At 41.3% G+C, this 20,268-nt stretch overlaps 2 protein-coding genes across 4 annotated transcripts in view; one reads left to right on the top strand and one right to left on the bottom strand.

Moving 5' to 3' along the window:
- The window catches only part of chsy1 (chondroitin sulfate synthase 1), a 33,519-nt gene extending 20,133 nt beyond the window's left edge, over positions 1-13,386 (top strand). Inside the window, exon 3 of the mRNA XM_085409741.1 lies at positions 10,417-13,386. Within this exon, the coding sequence (XP_085265867.1) occupies positions 10,417-12,009 (1,593 nt within the window). The 3' untranslated portion in view covers positions 12,010-13,386. The remainder of the gene's footprint in view (positions 1-10,416) is intronic.
- Positions 13,387-17,840: 4,454 nt separating this feature from the next.
- Positions 17,841-20,268, bottom strand: part of lrrk1 (leucine-rich repeat kinase 1) — an 87,826-nt gene continuing 85,398 nt past the window's right edge. For all 3 annotated transcript variants that reach the window (XM_085409647.1, XM_085409656.1, XM_085409665.1), the window contains 2 exons: positions 20,004-20,105; positions 17,841-19,396 (listed from right to left, as the gene is read on the bottom strand). In XM_085409647.1, coding sequence (XP_085265773.1) covers positions 19,219-19,396; positions 20,004-20,105 — 280 coding nt within the window. In that variant the 3' untranslated portion in view covers positions 17,841-19,218. The remainder of the gene's footprint in view (positions 19,397-20,003; positions 20,106-20,268) is intronic.

Raw genomic sequence — 20,268 nt, 5'->3', positions numbered from 1 at the left:
CTCTAGAAGATGACATACCTGTGGAGGTATGGAGATGTTTAGGAGAGAGCAGTTGACTTCTTGACCAGATTATTTAATAACTCAATTTTGGAAAGTAATCTCTGAGAAATGGAAAAGACGTGTACTGGTACCAATGTTCAAGAACAAAGGTGAACAGCTCAACAAGTACCATTAGAAATATTTTCATATGTAAAAGTAAGTATAGCAAAACAAGTGAAGATAATGAAAAATATCCATTCTATTGACTGAGTCTGGAATAAAGACTGAGTCATTTTGCAAGTGCCGTTATGGCATGGTTGGTAGTCTGATACAACACGCCAACTGTACTTATATATTATACAAATTTTTGCTCAATGTAGCATAAATATGAGATATTCATATTCAGGCACTGCCTGAAGTGGGACAATGGACCAAAAGAGTATGTGATCTCTGAAGCTAAAATTTCACAGCAGTTAACTCTGGGCCATCATTTTTTCAGGCAAGTCTGATATTGTGAGCAGCAGTATGTATTCATGCCAAGAAAAAGGCGCTTGCTTTTAACGCCAGAGGAGGAACCAACGGTCATCTGGCAGAGAACATGTCTCTGCTGGTTCAGAGTCCAGTGGCTGTGTGCTTTATTCCGCTGCATCTCATGATCTGCATTGTGCTTGGTGAAGTAAGGCTAGAATGCAGTTGCCCAGCTGGTAGTGGTGTAACTGTGTGGGAGACAGTTTCTTGGCGCAGTTTGCTGGGCCTGTCCTTGCCTTTAGGCCTATAGTGTACCAGTCTCTGGATGGATACTTTCAGCAGGATAGCACAACCTGTCACAAAGGTCAAATCACCTCGAGTTGGATTATTAAAGTTCACTGTACTCAAATAGTGCCCAAATCTCAATTCAATGAGGTGCCTTGGGGAAATGGTGGAAAGAGGGATTCCTGCATCATGAATATGAAGCTGACAAATGTGTAGCATTTCATAGCACATAGCTCTGCAACAGAGCTGATGACCACGCCCATATAGAGCTGATGACCACGCCCATATAGAGCTGATGGCCACGCCCATATAGAGCTGATGACCACGCCCATATGTAGCTGTGGACAGTTGCCTAAACTTCTCTGCCTCAAAGCCACAATCTTGCCCTAGCACAGTAAAAGACAACATTAGCAGTGGTATTGTAACTGATGAACAAATACAGGAAAATAAGTATGCTGCAGTGATTTTGACTCATCCTATCAGGGTTAGATTGAAGCTGTGAGGGAGTAGTGGGGAATGTCTTGGATTATTTTTCTGTTCTACATTTCGGTCCTATCAGAGCTCAGTAGTGATATATTCAATATAACACGAGCTCCATAGTTAGCTGGAACCAAAGTGATGGGAAAGATGCACACGTTATGTAGCACCAAAGCACAACAGCAGCTGCCTCAAGGAGCTTTATATTGTAAGGCAAAGACCCTCCAGCGTGTACACTGAGTCTATCTTTGAAAGTACACCAATATTTTGGCAGAAGATGAGCAATTCTGTAGTTCTGCTTTTGCTTGGAAGCGTGTTGTTGTGTAGTCCTCTCTCATAGTTTATCTACATGTAAAGTGCTGAATACTCTATACCTCCAAGATGGTTCTGTTTATTATTACAGTACAGAGAGTGCACCATGCACACACATCCTCAGAGATGGAGCTCTAGTGTTCATGTGTAATAAAGAAAAACAACATTAATGAATGCCATTATTGTCTGATCACGACTGTACTCAAAGATGTGTTACTGTTTAGTCAAGACTAAAGCAAATGAAGCACATTTATAGTAGGAATCAGCTTTTCAAGGTGACTGTGCACAACTGTGAGCAAGATCAGCTCACATAAAGTACAGCAAGCGTATGTGTTGTCAGAAATGCTTGGATTGTCTTATAATTGTGATAGTACCATTTGAGTGCAGGCTTACTTGTGGTTCCTACGATATTTAAAATTAGATTTGCGAGACAGACGCCCTCCACTTTTAAGATTGGCTTAAAACGTTACTATACTGCCACAGGTCTAGGCTCCTGGGGATTCCCATGATGCACTGGGTGTTTCTTCTTCACTCACTGTCTATTCATACACACGTTGCACTTAATCATTACTTATTATTTATCTCTGGCTGTCTTCAACATTGTGTCTTTTGTTCTGTCTTGCTCTTATCACCCCAATCAGTCATGGCCGTTGGCTGCCGCTCCCTGAGCCTGGATCTGCCAGAGGTTTCTTCAAAGGAAGCTTTTACTTCCCACTGTGTGAAATTTGGTTCAGCTTTTGTTATTATTTACTTTATGAAGTTAGTTTTTGTCATGGTCTTAACCCCTTAATCTTCTCTGTATTATCTTTCATACATACAGATAATGTTACATTATCAGTGTTTTTCCCTCCCTTGAAAAACCAAAACAACTTGCACAATATATTTTTAAGCAGGGGGGGCAGATGTAGGAAATATGAATCTTGACTTTTATTTTTAATTTGTCACTACAGTTAAATAAACACTGCGTTTTCAAAAATTTTCTGACAAGTATTTGTTTCAGGCTTTAAAGGGTTAAGTCTCTATTTTTCACATAATAGCTCATATCTCCCATCTCGCCTGGGTAGGCTGAACTGAAGAAGACATCTGGATAGTGGACTGAGGGAACAAAGGGCCTTTTCTGTTTTCTGTCACCCATCCAATCCTCAGATGACACACAAACGAAGGGGTCTGTTCAAATTTCACTTTAGGCCTCTTACTATGCTGGAGTAGTGTAGTCCATGGCAGTGATAATGGTACTAATCAAGGCGATCCTAGTGTTGCAATGCACCACACAAAGGCTAAGTTACACCATTCTGCCCTTTCTGTGTAGTTGGATTAGTTTTTGAACGCCATCTTGTGCAAGTACAGAACATGGCATAATCGGGTTGGTTGGTTGTGGCTTAAATTAGATTTAAATTAGTTTATGTGAGCTGACTGGTAACAAAACTAATAACTCAGGGGAAAGTCCGTCTAAAGGGTAAGTTTTGTGCTGCCCGTGGCAGCAACAATGAGTTTTATGTTAAGGAACCAAGGATATGCTGTCCGCTTTCACTCTCTCTTAAGCAGTAAGTCTTTCTTTATTATTTGGCTATTGGCATGGAAATGGGAAAGCCAGCTGCTAGCCGTAAAGTTTGGGGTTTTAAAGCACTTTATGAATGGGGACAGTGTGGAGGAGAGTCAGTTTGAGTCAGGTGACCGGTGGTTCACCGGACCAACGAGCTGGAGTCAGAAACTCCCATGTTTTGTCATCTGACCCTTTCAACCAATCACTAATAGAAGACCCTTGCAAGTCATCAAGATTTTAATATTAAAATAAAACAATAAAAAACTAACCGCTTAACTTAAGTTTCCTAAAAGAGAAAGCCACTATTTTTTTTTTTTTTTTTTTTAGTAGTTTCAAGATCGTGTTTCCCACAGGCGTTAGAATATAGTTCTTTCAGTAGTGGGGACCCATTGGGTCATCCTTTGCTTTTCTAGGAGGTTCTCATTTAGCCTTTTGTGTTGATGTTACAGAACTGTGGATCCATGAGCATGTGTGCGGACTCCCAGTCTTTGGTAAATTTAATAAAAAAATTAGGTACTTGTGACAATAAAGAACAGAGCAATAATCATCTGCCTCTTTAGTGAGTTCCTCATCTCATAGATTAGCTCCACTGTCCTAAACTGCAGCTAATAACGGTAGTCCTTCTTCTGCTCTGTAGCCTTGATGAGCTTAGCACAGAGACACATGATTTAATTCTCCACCTGCTGTGGGGTTTGGTTAGCGTGACCCTCTGGTTCAAAGCTGATCTCCAGGACAAAACAAAGACTACTGTCCCCAGTTTCAGTTCAGACCAAGTGAATTTGGTCTTCATTAGGCTACTTGACAAGAGACTGTCTGCTTAAATAGCTGAAAGATATCAAGGGCTGCTGCAAGAGTGTCGCAATAGAAGACGAGTCATTAGCTGGTTAGCAGTGATACACGTTCTATTGTTATCTACTGGATCTGAATGTGTGATGGTGTTTGTGATAATATAGTAATAAGGTTACATTATATCTACAAGTTTTTATGATACAAATTTAGGCAGTCACATTGCCTAATGATGGTCGAAATGTCCTGATATGGTAGCTCTATGCCAGCATATCAGGATGTGTACAAACCTGTAAATACTGTCTCTTGAGGCAACTGTTGTTGTGATTTGGCACAATATAAATAAAAATGGGAATTGAAATACTGGAGTGTAGCGTAAAATTCCCAGTCCAAATTTTACATCAGTCCAGACCCAAAGAGTTGCTGTCGGTTTTCCTTTGTGCTGCCTTCAGCTCATGTAGAATTGTATTAGCGCATTGAAGGCTCAAGTGATGCAAGCAGACTATAACTTGAGTAGAGGAAACTGGTAATAATTCAGCTGCCTTTTTTAAGTGTCAGTTAATCAATTAAATGTTTTTGTTTTTTTTATTGTGGCTTGTGCAGTGATATCCAGCTGGCAATGCTGTAAACAAATTAGTCAGAGCATCAAAGACAGCCTTAATCTGTAACTGAACAACATAAAGACTTGATTGGTAGACTGGGTATAGTTGCTGAACTGGACCAATCTAAGCATTAAAGATCAAATGATGGTAAGAGATTCGTATGGTTGTGCTGCAGTGAACCAACATAAATGTGTCTGTACCTGTGATGCCCTATGGGCATCTCTCTCAAAGGAAAAACAGTATGCTGAATCATACTGCTGCTATGTGTTGGCAGAATACTTCAGGAAAGATAAACATTTGTCAGTATGTCATTTTTTCCATTTAGAATGAGGTCTTTTCCTATTAGCAGTTTGTAGCTCCATTCATCACATTTTGGATCATGTTCTTACATATGGCATAGAAACTGAACGTGTAACAGTATTCCCTGAAAACCCGCCCTGGTCTGATCATTTCTTAATAACATTTGCACTTACAATAATGAATTACAAAGCAGTGGGTAATCCATTTCATTACAGTAGATGTCTCTCTGAAAGTGCTTTAGCTAACTTTAATTCATCCGCTGTTATCTTTCTTAATGTCCCACCACAGTGGATTCCTCTCCCACTCAGATCAGTTATCGTAATAGTATTACATCTGTACAGCCTAAGACTGGATACTGTGGCTTATCTGAAAACGAAGCCTCAATCAGTTTTATTTATATAGCGCCAAATCACAACAACAGTCGCCTCAAGGCGCTTTATAATGTAATATTCAAAAGATCTTCATTTCATCTTACTACATATATTTCTCTTTAGCACTGTAGACAGTCTGACAAGAAGTCAGAGCCCTGTTCCACCAAGCATTGCTTTAATCTTAACTAGTAATAACGTGTTTATTGTCTTTTCAAATTAAATTTTAACCAATAGAGAAAAAAGTATTCACAACCATCTCACAGAAGGTATCATTACATACAGCCACTTCTAATACCATTGACTCATTTCTCCAACTGATCTTTCTGAGTTAACTTCAGTAATTACTTATTTCAAAACCATCAACGTGTCTTTTAGACCCCATTCCTAAAAGGCTGCGCAAAGAAGTCCTTTCATTAATTAATGCTTAAACCAGCAGTTTAAATTCAGTTCAATTCAGTTTATACAGCGCAAAATCACAACAACAGTTACCTCAAGGTGCTTTATATTGTAAGGTAGACCCTACTATAATAGATACAGGGAAAAACCCAACAATCATATGACCCCCTACGAGCAAGCGCTTTGTCGACAGTGGGAAGGAAACAAAGAAAGAAAGACCCAATGCATCATGGGAATCCCCCAGCAGCCTATGCATATTGCATAACTAAGTGAGGATTTGGGATCACCTGGTCCAGCCCTAACTATATGCTTTAGCAAAAAGGAAAGTTTGAAGCCTGATCTTGAAAGTAGAGATAGTGTCTGTCTGGCCAAGGTAATGCTGTCCAGACTAAGAATCTGGTTAGACACCATATTTCTAAGATTTTTAGGGCCGAGTACAATAACCTCAGTTGGATCTGAATTTAGAAGCAGAAAATTAGAGGTCAACCAGGTCTTCATATCTTTATGGATATATGAAGTTGTCATCTGCATAGCAGTGTAAATGTATGCTATGTCTTCTAATGATGCTGCCTAAGGGAAGCATGTATAATGTAAACAGAATTGGTCCTAGCACTGAACCCTGTGGAACTCCATAATTAACCTCAGTGTGTGAAGAGGACTCTCCATTTACATGCACAAACTGGAGTCTATTAGATAGATATGATACAAACCACTGCAGTGCAGTACCTGTAATACCTACAGCATGTTCTAATCGCTCTAATAGGATATTATGGTCGACAGTATCGAACGCTGCACTGAGGTCTAGCAGGACAAGCACAGAGATGAGTCCACTGTCAGAGGCCATAAGAAGATCATTTGTAACCTTCACTAAAGCTGTTTCTGTGCTGTGATGAGCTCTGAAACCTGACTGAAACTCTTCAAATAAACCTCTGCAGATGATCTGTTAGCTGTTTGACAACTACTCTTTCAAGGATGTTTGATATGAAAGGAAGGTTGGAGATTGGCCTATAATTAGCTAAGACTGCTGGGTCTAGAGATGCTTTTTGAGTAAAGGTTTAACTACAGCCAGCTTGAAGGCCTGTGGTACATAGCCGATCATTAGAGATAGGTTGATCATATTTAAGATCGAAGAATTAATTAATGGCAGGACTTCTTTGAGCAGTTTTGTAGGAATGGGGTCTAAAAGACACGTTGATGGTTTGGAGGAAGTAATTATTGAAGTTAATTCAGAAAGATCAATTGGAGAAAAAGAGTAACTTAACATCAATGGTACTGGTTTAAACTTTATTTGTGAAGAAGTTCATGAAGTCATTACTAGTTAACGTTAAAGGGATTGTTGGCTCAAAAGACCTCTGTTTGTCAGCCTGGCTACAGAGCTGAAGAGAAACCTGGGGTTGTTCTTATTTTCTTCAATCAGTGATGAATAGTAAGATGTTCTGGCTTTGCAGAGGACTTTCTTATAAAGCAGCAAACTATTTCTCCAGGCTAAATGATGATCTTGTAAATTTGTGACACGCCATTTCCTCTCCAGCTTACAAGTTACTGCTTTAAGTTAATCGTTTAAGAGTTACTCCAAAGTACTTCTGATTTGAGGCTCTCTTTTTCACATTAGCTACAATTTCCAGACTCATGTAATGAATAGGTGAGATTATTAAGAAGATAATCGACCTCTGTTGGAATAGCGCTCAGGCTGCTGTTCTGCTCTGTGTTGGTGCTACAGTTTGCAGGTTCGGTGGCTAATCATCTAGTGTCTAAACGCAGTCACTGGAACACCACCTTCCATCACACATGTCAATACCAGAGCTATTGTGTTGCCGTCTTTGGTGCGGGAGGATTTTTTCCCCCGAGTTGAAAAATTTGTTTAGACAGATCAACCCTGCATACAAGAGAGCCAATTACAGCAGCATAATGCTGTCTCCAATTAGATTCGCAAAGTGCACTCTGAGGCAGGCACTGCTTATTGTCCTGCAGATTAAACCCAGCCGGAATGGCAAGCATACTGGCCCTCTGGCCTCACCGCCTGCTGTGAGCCTCAGGCCTCTTTTTTCCTTTGCTTGCAAGTCAAGCTGTAATGCATGAACCCTGTTGAGCTCATTGCAATCATGAACTGTCAGCTAAAAATTTCAGGTGAATCTTCAGACATGTTTTAGATTTGTGATATCTAGCACACTGCTGTTTAGAGGTGAGATTAAATATCCTTTTCTAAAAATAACTCGTAATAATTTAATTAAATCCATAAAAAATAATGTTTGGGTTACTGGGGGTGCACTGAAATCCAGTCATGAGACCTTTAAGGTGATAATTTAACCATTTAACCATCATCAATTCCTTCTTTGATTGGTTACACCATTGTCCAGTGGTATAATCCTAATATACTGCATAACATCATTATGATACCATATCATTCTCAAACTTGTGCTGTTTAGTTGTGTTTTACAGTGAATTTTCAGCTAAACAAGGATCTGGCTAGATTGTCTTGATTTCTAAATATCAAACCATAATAGCACAAGAAATACTGACGAACTGACCCTACTGCTGACCCTACACTGCTAACCCTAACAGGCCATGAAAGCCTATAATTGTTTGGGCTGTTTTGTTTGTTTTCTGCCCATATTTGTCTTGTGCATATTTGATGATATTAGATTTTTTTAGCTTTTATAACAGCGCTGGTAGCGCAGCAACCTTTCTTCCTTCATTCATTTCAAAGGTGCTCCACTCAACTCGGACACCCTGTTTTTAATAAGCAGTCTCTTTTTGCGCCCAGCCAAATATAGCGGACTGTTAATGTAGCACTTTTCTCCTTATGAAAATAAAAAAAAATATGATTGACTGACCAATGAGAATTCAGTTGGATTCGAGGGAAATATGGCCCCTGAGACTAAAGTCCTTATTTACATACCTAGAGTCAAACACAGACTTGCAGTGTCTGAGGATTCAGTAAAAAAGCACAAATCTTTGCTGCCTCATCCCAGGGTTGTGTCTAACATAATGGATTCAGTGTAAGAGATGAGACCTTGGAACAGCTGCTGTGTATGTAATGAGTAAGAACAGTCACTAGAACAGCTGGGCCTAAAATGAGGCATACAAGGTTTCAGCTTGCAGCAATTACTTGTGACTTCTTCTTGGCTTGGCGTTGCAAAAGAACTGTTTATGTTGATTAGCTAGACAGGATGTTGTGATGTTAATGACTGTGAAGAAATTGCAATAATGAGTTTTAAGTAAGAAGTGAGTTGGTGTTAATAATGGTGAAGCAATAGAGGGAGGGGCATGAAAACATTGCGGCTGTCAGCCAATGATTATCTGATCTTCCAACATCAGCGTCAACTAGACTCAAACTTACAATCCCAAGTTGCAAAAATGCTGTGCAAAAATTAAAATATATTTTTAAAAAAGTAAAAAAAAACATTTTTTTACTCACTCTACACCCACCAAAATATACAAAGATGTAGTGCAACTTGTCAGGATGCTCAAAGTTTTTAAAGCACATCAATATGACTGATTTTGTGAGACGAGGGCCATTCTCACAGGTACGCAGAGAGAAAGCTGGTTTTCTCATGTCATGCCTCCCTCATATGAATATCATTTGTGGATTGGTTGGCCTGTGTCTGCCCATAGTCCTGATCTCACCTCTAAAGTAGCTCTTTTTTTTTTTTAACTGGCTAATGTATGTTTTATCAGTTAGTGTGGTGTTTGATCGAGTAGCTTAGTGGGTAAATTGCTGACCTTTTACCGCTGCTGTGCTGAAGGTTGTGGGTTCAAGTACAGCAATGGACACTTTTCTGTTTCACAAAACAAAAATACCACTTTTATTCCTCACTTTAGTAAAGCTTGCTCTAAACCTGTCTCTATAGAACTCATCTGATACACCAAGAAGAGACTTGGTGCTGCTATTAAATTCATAATAACCTTTTTTGAACGTTTAAACATTAAGTAAAGCAACATGTACTTTACCATATGTGCACAGATTCTGCTTTCAGATGTGCATAGTCATCTCAAAAGGCTGATTCATGCTAGTTAAAACCATGCTAAGTTGTGGCTATTATGCCATTGTGCTATGGCCAGCAACATGCCTGTTAGTACATACATTCAGCAAAATAATAATATGTCAACATAAAGTACTGATATCAGTTAACAAGGGTGTTGATCCCAACTTTTTTGGAATTGGGGTTATACTTTGCAATCACAGGTCAAATAAATATCAAATCTGATCTGTAATCAGAAATCCTGTCAGACAAATCTGCTGCAAGTCTTTTCAGTTTCTACTTGTTGCTGCACATGCGTTCACATGGTTAAACATTTAAAGGTTGAAGATGTCTCCTTTCCACTTTACTTCCAATTATGAAGAAGTTCCAGCGTGTTTTGATGGGCTGGTTTCCCTCTTGGGTGCACTGAAATGTAGGTTAAAGTAAACAGAAAGTCAGACCCTTGCCCTTCCTGTGATCATATTTAGCTGTAGGTTTCATTTTGCTCTGACTGCTCCTGTCCAGTTTTCAGTATAGCCTGTCCAGAGTTGTCTTCTCAAAATAGACTTACAGACTGCAGCCGTTCTGATACTACCTTCATTGCAAGACAGCGTCACAAGCGCCGCCTTCTTTAACGGCTCAAAAACAGCGACTCCAGTATTTACACTGTGAAGCTCGTGCCATTCGAGGAGCCGGAGGTTTCTAAAGCAGGCCTAAAAAATATTCTAACACTCGTATTTTCACCAGTGTGCAGTATACTCCTTAACACATGGAGATCTCATCAGCAAAATACTATACAATAACTGCCAGTGTTCAAAGTAAGCACTTAAATAGAAATAAACACATGTATATTGGCTATTCAGATATTAGCATTATCATGAGTTTATTTAATCAGTGCCAACTGGTTTTAAAGCAATGATGTCCTGTCTCCACAGATGCAGCAGCTCTTCTATGAGAATTATGAACCAAACAAGAAAGGCTACATACGAGATCTCCACAACAGCAAGATTCATCGAGCCATCACACTTCACCCCAACAAGAACCCTCCCTACCAGTATCGCCTTCACAGCTACATGCTCAGCCGCAAGATCGCAGACTTGCGCCACCACACCATTCAGCTGCACAGGGAGATTGTCCAGATGGGGCGCTACGGAGCATTCGAGCCTGACCGAGAGGACCTCCAGCTCGGCATGCCCCCTTCGTTCATGCGCTTCCACCCCCATCAACGAGAGGAAGTTCTGGAGTGGGAGTTTCTGACGGGAAAGTACCTGTTCTCGTCGTCTGACAGTCAGCCACCCCGCCGTGGCATGGATTCCTCTCAAAGGCAGGCCCTGGATGACATCATCATGCAAGTGATGGAGATGATCAACGCCAATGCCAAAACACGTGGTCGTGTTATTGATTTCAAAGAAATTCAGTATGGCTACAGGAGGGTCAATCCCTTGTACGGGGCAGAATATGTTCTGGATCTGCTGCTGTTGTACAAGAAGCACAAGGGAAAGACCATGACAGTTCCTGTAAGGAGGCACGCCTACCTGCAGCAGACCTTTAGTAAGATCCAATTCAGAGAGGAGGAGGAGATGGATGCCCGAGGTCTGGCCAGCCACATCAACAAGGAATCAGACTCCCTCTCATTTCTGTCCAACTCGCTCAAGATGCTGGTGCCCTTCAAGCTGGCTACCTCAGGTCAGGATCAGAGGGAGCCCAAGGAAAAGAAGGTTAACATCCTGGTACCTCTGTCAGGCCGCTATGACATCTTTGTGCGCTTCATGGCTAACTTTGAACGAGTATGTCTGATCCCCAACCAAAATGTTAAACTACTGATCCTGCTCTTTAGCACAGATAACAATACTGAGCGGGTGAAGCAGGTGGAACTTATGAGGGAGTATCACATGAAGTATCCTCGAGCAGAGATGGAGATAAAGCCTGTCCCCGGTTCCTTCTCCAGGGCGTTGGCTCTGGAAGTTGGTTCTTTACACTTCTCTAATGATTCCCTGCTTTTCTACTGTGATGTGGATCTGCTTTTCTCCAGTGAATTCCTCAAAAGATGTCGGACTAACGCTGTCCTGGGGGAGCAGACGTACTTCCCCATCATCTTCAGTCAGTATGACCCTAAAGTAGTATATGCTGGGAAGGTCCCCAGCAACAACCACTACGTCTTCACCTCTAAAACAGGCCTGTGGAGGAACTACGGATTTGGGATTGTCTGTGTATACAAGAGAGACCTGGTTCGAGCTGGAGGCTTCGACACTTCCATACAGGGCTGGGGATTAGAGGATGTAGATCTTTATAATAAATTCGTCCAGTCAGGGATCAAGTTGTTTAGAAGCACAGACACAGGAATAGTTCACGTTCATCATCTAGTCACATGTGACCCCCACCTGGATGTGAAGCAATACAAGATGTGCCTGGGCTCCAGAGCTTCCTCGCATGGCTCCACCCAGCAGTTGGCTGAGCTCTGGCTTGAGAAGAACAACCACGGCTTCAGGAGGCTGGCCAGCAACAATGGGTCAGTTAGGACAGCGTAAGAAGTGCTGGGTTGTCATTAATTGAACTCACTTTCCCTTCTTAGTAGTAGTTTCACTGCTTAATTTATTTTTTAATGAAATTAAATAATTCACATTGATATATTTTTAAAATATCTTTCTTTTTTTAAAGAAACATCCTAATGAGCAGCTCCCAGAAGTAGTCCGGGCAGTCTGTTCTCTTTCCTGATTATTGCCGGGGCTCCTTTTGCGCATACGTTACCTGTCAGGCTACTAGTTAATTTGGTTATTAATGTTCGCCTCAGTAAAGTCTTTCAATGTTATATGTGGCGTGTGTGTTCAAAGCAGACTGGTGTCCCTGTCCTCTCAGACCAGCAGGGCTCAGAACTACATTCAGTTGCTGGTTGTGTGTGTTTACAAATGAATGAAACTCCAATCAGAGCTCAGTGACTGCCAGGGCCACTTCTTTGGAAAGCAAATTTAGGTGGTTTTCTTTTACATTTACTCTTATGGTTTTGGTGATATGACTTAACACTGTTTGTTTCTTTTTTATATATATATATATTTTGTATTGTTAATTTCTGTAGACCCAACTGCTGAATCTGCAATTCATTATTTTCTATCTAATTTATTGAATTTGCAGGCTCCATTTTCTACAATCTGCTGAAATGTGTATGTGGGACAGTTGTACAGCCCTGTCAGTTGTGGTGTAGTTTTCTTTTCCTTAAGCTCTCTCACCAAAGAGTTTGCACAGTCTGCTTTTACATTTCATGGTGTGCGTGCGTGCGTGCGTGCGTGCGTGCGTGTGTCTGTGCGTGCGTGTGTGTGTGTGTGTGTGTCTGTGCGTGTGTGTGTGTGTGTGTGTGTGTGTGTGTGTGTGTGCGTGTGTGTGCGCGTGTGCGCGTGTGCGTGTGCGTGTGCGCGTGTGCGCGTGTGTGTGTGCGTGTGTGTGTGCGTGTGTGTGTGCGTGTGTGTGTGGTGTTTTGCAGGCATGAACATGAAGCTAGCTCCATAGTGGAGGATACACAAATATCACAGATCTTCTAAATGGGTGCAAATCTGGCTTCCACTTCAAGCTTGATTAGCAGCAGCACTTTGATTGCTCGCATATGGTTTTCTCTTTTTTCCAAATCAATTCCTCTTATGTTGACATGAGAGGCGTGTCATTCCTGTCTAGTTTTTACAGGTTTGATGGTAAATCATTTCCTCTTTTCATGCCTCTGCCTGTGAACTTCCACTGTAGGGCTCTGTTGGCTTTATGCTCTTGTTGCAGCATTACAACATGATTTATAACACTGATCACACAAGCAGTTACTGTGCTGTCATCATGGTTTGATTTTCTTTAAAAAAAATGTTTTATTGCTTTCTAAATGGACATGGTTTTCTATTTAAAAAGAAATAAAATTGGGGGAGAGTAAATGCATTGTGTCATATTTTTCTGTCTCAAGCAACAATCCCTCATGCTTATAGTTTCCCTGTACCAGCTCACGTACTCTGTGTGTCACACCACACATTCTTCTCTTCCTCCCTTCTGGTTTATGTGTTGTAGAGTCTTCATCTTATATAATAAAGCTCTTTGAACAGGCATGTAATTAAATGTAAAAAAAAAACAAGACATAACAACCACGGATTATCAGAAACTGAGGATGTGAGGCCTGTTGTTAATCCATCTTTTGAGGCGTTCCTGCCCTGGCATTGATTACTAGTCCATAAAAAGAATCATTTCACAACAGGCTCAAACTTCAAAGTCGTAGTAATTTAGATTGTGTGAGCAATAACATGTCAGCAACAATCTTGTCCCTCAGAAGCTCCACTGGAGGAAAGTGGGAAGGAGTTTCATTTACTGGTAGTTCAGTAACCTCTTCCTGGACTTTTCAACGACACTGAGCAGTAATGTAAAGCTTTCCTAACATAAGGCTCTATCTTATCATTCATTAAAATGAATACAATCTTTTCTGGCTGTAAATAGAATAGAAAAGCACTGAATAAGCACTGAACATCACAATGATATATGGGAATATGACAGCAAATACTAAATATTAAACATTATTGTGCAGCACATAAGATCAACAGAACACAGTGTGCTTTGAGGTAGGAGCCAAAAAGGGTGTAGTTTGTGGGTGTGATCACCCGTGTGTACACCTGTGAGCATGGACGCGCTTGTTTTTAAAAGGTTCCTTCATGTAATGATCTGCTAGAGGGTGTGGGGGGGCCACAGCCCCGTCCTCCAGGGCATGAAGCAGGTGTGGAGGAGATCAAAACTCCAGACATCCAGAGGCCCCCAGAACACAAGAGACCAAGGAAGACCAACAGAGGGGCAGCCGCGCCACTGTCCCAGAAAGAGCTGAGGAGAGTCCCAGATGAGGGCTCACTCAGCAGCCGCGGAGCAGAAGCCAGGGGGAGTTGCAGTGACGCGCCCGTGAGCTCCGCCGGCAGCCAGCTGCGCCTGAGTGACCGAGGCCGGGGGCACCCCACCCCCGAAGTGGCCCGAGCGAGCCCCAGGCTCCAGGCCCCGATAAGCGGCCGCCAAGGAGTGAGCCGGTGTGTACCTGGACGCCCATCCCCGGACACAAAGAACCACCAACGCACCGATGTCTGAGGGGGTCCGCCACTGGCAGGGGAAGTGGTGACTAAGGCAATTTTCACCAGGAAATAAAGTGCTTGTATTACTCCCTTCTTCTAGCTCAAAATTACTCGCCACGTGGCAAGGACCCGTCATGGTCACACTGCGAGTGGGGGATTTGGACTTTCAACTTAACCTCTTTAAAGCACGGAGAGAGGCTGAAACTGCTTCTCTAGTGAGTCTGGTAAGGGAAAGAGATGAGTTTGGGTAGGAGGTGCCAAATTCCACCAATCCCGCCTCCCTCCATTGTGATAACCATCTCCAGAAAGTGGATGTTGCTGCATTGCAACAGCATTTTGCAGATTACTCTATTTCTCTTACCATACAGAAGTGCCTGGAGGCGACTGCTCGTGAGTTGGCACAACATAAATAAAACTGAATTGAATATGCCACTGTTGAAATGTGCACATACATACAAGGAAGACAGAACCTTAGCTCAAACAAGAACAGGAAACATTTCTACTTGTAAAACTGTAACATTTGGTCTCGTATTAAAAAGAGGAGCCTAATGCTGCACATTGGGAAATCAGGGAATATCATTTTTGATTAGACAATGGTTTAAGTTACTGTTCAAATGATGGCTTTTTGTTTCACTTCATACATTTTGTTCTCCAGAAGAAAGAGTATATAACATGACAACACTGTAGCCACAAATACCTCAGAGGATGAGGAAGTAACAACTCTAAATTATCATATTTTTTCACTTCCTGCCGTTTGACTTGGTGAATGGCTTCCTGTGAGAGAAGACTTAGAGAATTGTTACACTATTTTAGGCAAATGTCTTGTCATCAGTTGGCTCATGAGGATTCTGAGAAACCAGAATTTATTAAATTAATTGAATCTCCAAGTCTGTGTATATATTTAACATCCCTTTAATTATAATGAGTTTTATTGTTGTCAAAATAAAACAAAAGGCACCAAATCTTTAGAATGACACTATCAACCAAAGTTTTGTTTGCTTTATATCTTAACAAAAAGCAATACTTGTCTTTACTACCCTCTTCTGTCTAAAAAAAAAAAACTAAGGATGTACAACTACAAACCTTTAACTATGAATTCGTAGGGCAGGCGTAATATACAGTACTGTGAAAAACTGTTATAAAGAACGCTTTCAGAAATATAAATGCTTGTTTATTGAACCCAAATGTATTCTGCAGCAGGACAACAACCCCAAACACGCAGCCACAGTCATTAAGAACAAGTACTGGAAGTGATGCTCTGGCCCCCACAGAGCCCTGATCCCAACATCATTGAGTGTGTCTGGGATTACATGAAGAGACAGAAGGATGTGAGGAAGCCTGCATCCACAGATCTGTGGTTAACAACCGACCAGCCGAGTTCCTTCAAAAACTCTGCAAGTGTACCTAGAAGAATTGATGCTGTTTTGAAGGCAAAGGGTGGTCACACCAAATACTGACTAGATTTAGATTTCTCTTTTGTTCCTTCACTTCATTTTGTTGATTGGTGAAAATAAATGATAAACACTTCCATTTTTCAAAGCATTCTTTGCTTAAAGTTCTTCTCACCTGCCTAAAACCTTTGCACAGTACAGTAGGTTCTTGCCCATGGATACTATACGTATGTAAATCTAGATGGCCAGCAGTGGCAAGAATTAGTCTTGTGAGGAACTCAGAGGCTTTGAGACCATGGCTGCTCTCGGCATTTAGCCCAAAATGAGAGCACCCAAGGAGTATGAGTTATTCATGAGGTTGAGAGGTACCGGCCAGATATAATCAGGCTCACCTCAACGCACGACTTGGATTCTGAAACCAGTCTCCTGTCTCAGTCTGGAGTTGCTTGGCGAGAGGTAGCGGGCGTCCTAGTATCCCCTCAGCTTGCTGCCTGCACATTGGGGTTTCTCCCGGTGAACGAGAGGGTTTGTTACCTGCTCCTTCAGGTCAGTGAACGGGTCCTGATTGTCCTCTGTGCCTATACGCCCCCAGCCTTCTTGGGGTCCCTGGGTGGGGTGTGTGAGGGTGCTCCACCTGGGGACTCTGTTGTCCTACTGGAAGACTTCAACACTCATCTGGGCAGTGACAGTGAGACCACGAGGGAGTTTCTTACTTAGTTTCTAAAAATAAAATTGTTACTAGGCTAAAATATAACACTAAAACATTTGGAGGTGTAATGACAGCCCTTTTTAGCTGTGAAATCTTGTTTCAAGCTCTCCAGTAACAACTGACACACTCAGACTTCTGTTGTATACAGATTAAAACACGAGGAGTATGGTGGCACAGTGGTTAGCACTGTTGTGTCAGAGCAAGAAAGTCCTGAGCTAGAATCCAGCATCGGGGCGAGACCTAAGGCTCACATGTGGTGTAACACACACGATCAATAGTGCAAGCCATACATAAGCTAAGATTAGAAAAAAGAAAAGGGGGGAAAAACATGCGTCAAACATCTATTTCACAAGCAACTATTTACAGTCACCAGGGTCTCCAAGGCCAAAAATAAACAGAAATCCCACTCTTCCTGGAAATAAAAGAAATCCTTACACTCTAGAGCAAAACCATCCATCCATCCAAAAGCAAGTCTCGTTCCCGGTGGGCTCCGCCAGAGTGAAACCAAGAAAGAAAAATACCAGATGGTATCATGTCCCCATACTTTACAATTCCATCAATTTTAACAAAATCCTCAAGACCATTCACTGAAATGCAGCCCCAACTATCAGTCTCCATTGTGTTTCACAGATGGCTGCAGACACTCATTACCTCTCTTTTGATGGTGAGTTAGACCAAAAATTTCAAATTGCTTGATATGAACTGTTGCTACTTTAAGCCTAGCCACTTCCTGTTTGCTTTTCTCCCAGTTCCTTACCCTTATCAGCTTCTTCACAGCTACTCTTCCACTGAGAGCTTTTCTGAAGAGCCTTCGGAAATAGCTCAAGGGCTGGATTTTCTTTTATCCTATTTCTTGAGAACATGACTTCCATATACTGGAATACTGGATACTGCTAATATGCTGTAAATTGTTTTTTGGACCTGTCACTTCTTTTGTCCCGGTGTCCTCAGTTTAAGGTCGCATTGCACGCCATAATGAGCCGAGGTTTATAACAGCCAGGTAATATGCTTTACACATCACTTTGTTGTGCAAAATACTATTTTACTTCTGTCAAAGTCATCCAGACCTGCAGCCTTTCGCTCCTTGAGCTTTCACAGCTCACTCCTCAGCTGAAGTGTTGAAAGCAACAGTATGGTGGGGGAGAGTACACACTCTAACACTCGGCCTTTGTAAATAAATGGTAACTTAATAACTAATTATTCTGTTATTTATTTGTTGACAATAAAATGAAAAAAGAATGAATTATGTACAGCTGATAAGATAACAATTACATTCTGATGAGATAAGAACATTTTTTGTATTAAGGCAATTAAAAAGAAAAAAAGCACAACAAGCATCTGTTGTCTGCATAATGTGAGGCTGGTCACACAACATAAGAAACATTATTAAAATATGACCCCAGAACATTACATATACATGCAGTGTGCAGGTAAAACGTTTACAGTGAACATATTTTAATCAGAACACAAATACTTTCCTGAACCTATGAGTGAACAAACTTAAATAATTACAAATACCACCCTCCCAAATGGTACATGAATGTGAGGACTTTCTTGGCCTTTCACACTGGAACATTTGCTCTTTACCTCTAATATTGCCATGACCATTGCTAGAGTACACCTTGTGCTTATCTCTGAAATACTAATAGTTTTGGCAAAACAACAGTATTTGTCATCCTGGGAAAGAAAGTCGGTCCTGTGAGTCTCTTGTGCAACTGAGTGTAATTTGAACCCTGTGAAGGCCAGTAACAACAAAAGCTGCTACTTATTAGGGAGGTGAACTGTTGAACATGCTGAATCCTTTCTGGTGTTTTACAGATCACAATAGAGAAGCAGCGAGGACCACAGAGCTTCATTTACACAAAATGTTTTATGTGTAAGAATCCGATAAAACATTTTCATGGTGAAGACTGAGAAACTTGCATAATAATGTTGCACATTCGCGGATGTTAGTTTGCTGTTTACAGTTTGAGCTGCAGCTTGCATCCAGGTTCACATGGCACCGTTTAAAACAAAACTGAAGAAATTTAGCAAATATAGACTTAAACTATAACAGCCAGCAACACATTTACGACTTGCTGTCTGCTTACAGCAACACAGAGTTGGAACAACAGCACTATCTTAAATCACTTAATTTAAATAATCGGTGTCTGTTGTTTCAGAGTCTCCCAGCACTGTGTCACCTCCAGAACGTATACTGAGCTTTAGGAAGACTTAAACAGGCTAAGAAACAATGATGGGGTAAAGTCAGCATCAAACACCTCACAACATACTCAACCACATCTTGAACTGAATCACAACCATCAACCAAAGTTTATTCTGTGATTCAGCTTCATGGTTTTTATATTTTCGCAGAATTTTTCTGGTTTAAAGTTATGATTGTACTGAAGTGGTGTCCAGCTTCAAGATCATCCCTCATTGGAGACCCGGTTTGCCTCACAGGTTGCCCTGATGTCAGTGCTCCACAACCCCCAACTCTGAACACTGGCAGTCTGTCAGGGTGCATTCCCCTTGGCTCAGCTGCCATACAGAGATTGGATTATGCACCTTGCTGTTGCAACAAAACGACTACTTTCTTTTCCTCATGTTGGTCTCCAAGTGGCCCAGCTTCTCATAGGACTGGTAGAAGACTTCCAGCTCCGAGCAGCCCCAGGCCCTCCAGACACACAGGCACCACTCCATGTTTTCCTTCTGAAAACCACATACGACTGTGTCCTTCGCCACTAGCGCTGCTTCCCTCAGGATTCTGAGAGAAAGAGAGAGAAGAGGAAGTGACACAGTGTACAGTATGTGGGAAGGGAGATAAAGTCATTTATTTGACCTCCTACTGAACTTTAAGTGTTCATATTCAGATTCAAGCTCCACAGATCAAGACTGCGCTTGCTTTGTTTTAATACACTTCCCATACTTTCATTATCTGCCATATTTGGTTTGTGAAGCAGTTCATAAGTTGGCTGCATGAAAGCCTTCTTGTAAAGCTATAATATAACTTTGCTTCTAAGGCTGATAAACCTTTTTTGACTGGTTGAGAGATGTAATCCAGATTACACATTTGACAAAGCTGAAAAATAACCGGTAGGTTCAATTCAATTCAATTTTATTTATATAGCGCCAAATTACAACAAAAGTCGCCTCAAGGCGCTTCATAGGTAACAGTTGAACAGAATGTATTCATCAGTAATCAGTGAGACAAAATATTGTGTCAATGAATAAACAGTGGATTTCTAAGATTGGTTTAACCACGTTTGGCAGAAAAGAACTATGTATCTGAAAAAAGAATAAACTAGTTAAAAAGTAAATAATACAAAGCTTTACATTTCCCATCATGTCTGGTGAAGAAGAAATGAGCTCACCCCAAATACGAACATCCAGGCGGAGTGAGGACAGCAATGACGCGGCCCTGTAGCTGATTAGCAAGTGGCTGTATTTCGATGACCATCACATCACCTCCACGCCTGCCAAACAACACACACATAGCACCCAATACATTTAGCAAAGCCTGTGTACTGTATGTCACTGAAATATAACACTTTGCTATGTTGCTGGAGAAGGTTGTACCGGGTGCTAGAAGTTCAAACCACAATTCCTAATTTAAAGATACGAACAATAATAATAATA

Source organism: Rhamphochromis longiceps, linkage group LG1, assembly GCF_057381845.1.
Source record: "Rhamphochromis longiceps isolate RC_006_pf linkage group LG1, R_longiceps_female_GT1.1, whole genome shotgun sequence".
NCBI lineage: Eukaryota > Metazoa > Chordata > Actinopteri > Cichliformes > Cichlidae > Rhamphochromis > Rhamphochromis longiceps.
The sequence above is the reverse complement of the archived record's forward strand: the minus strand, read 5'-3'. Positions and strand labels throughout refer to the sequence as shown.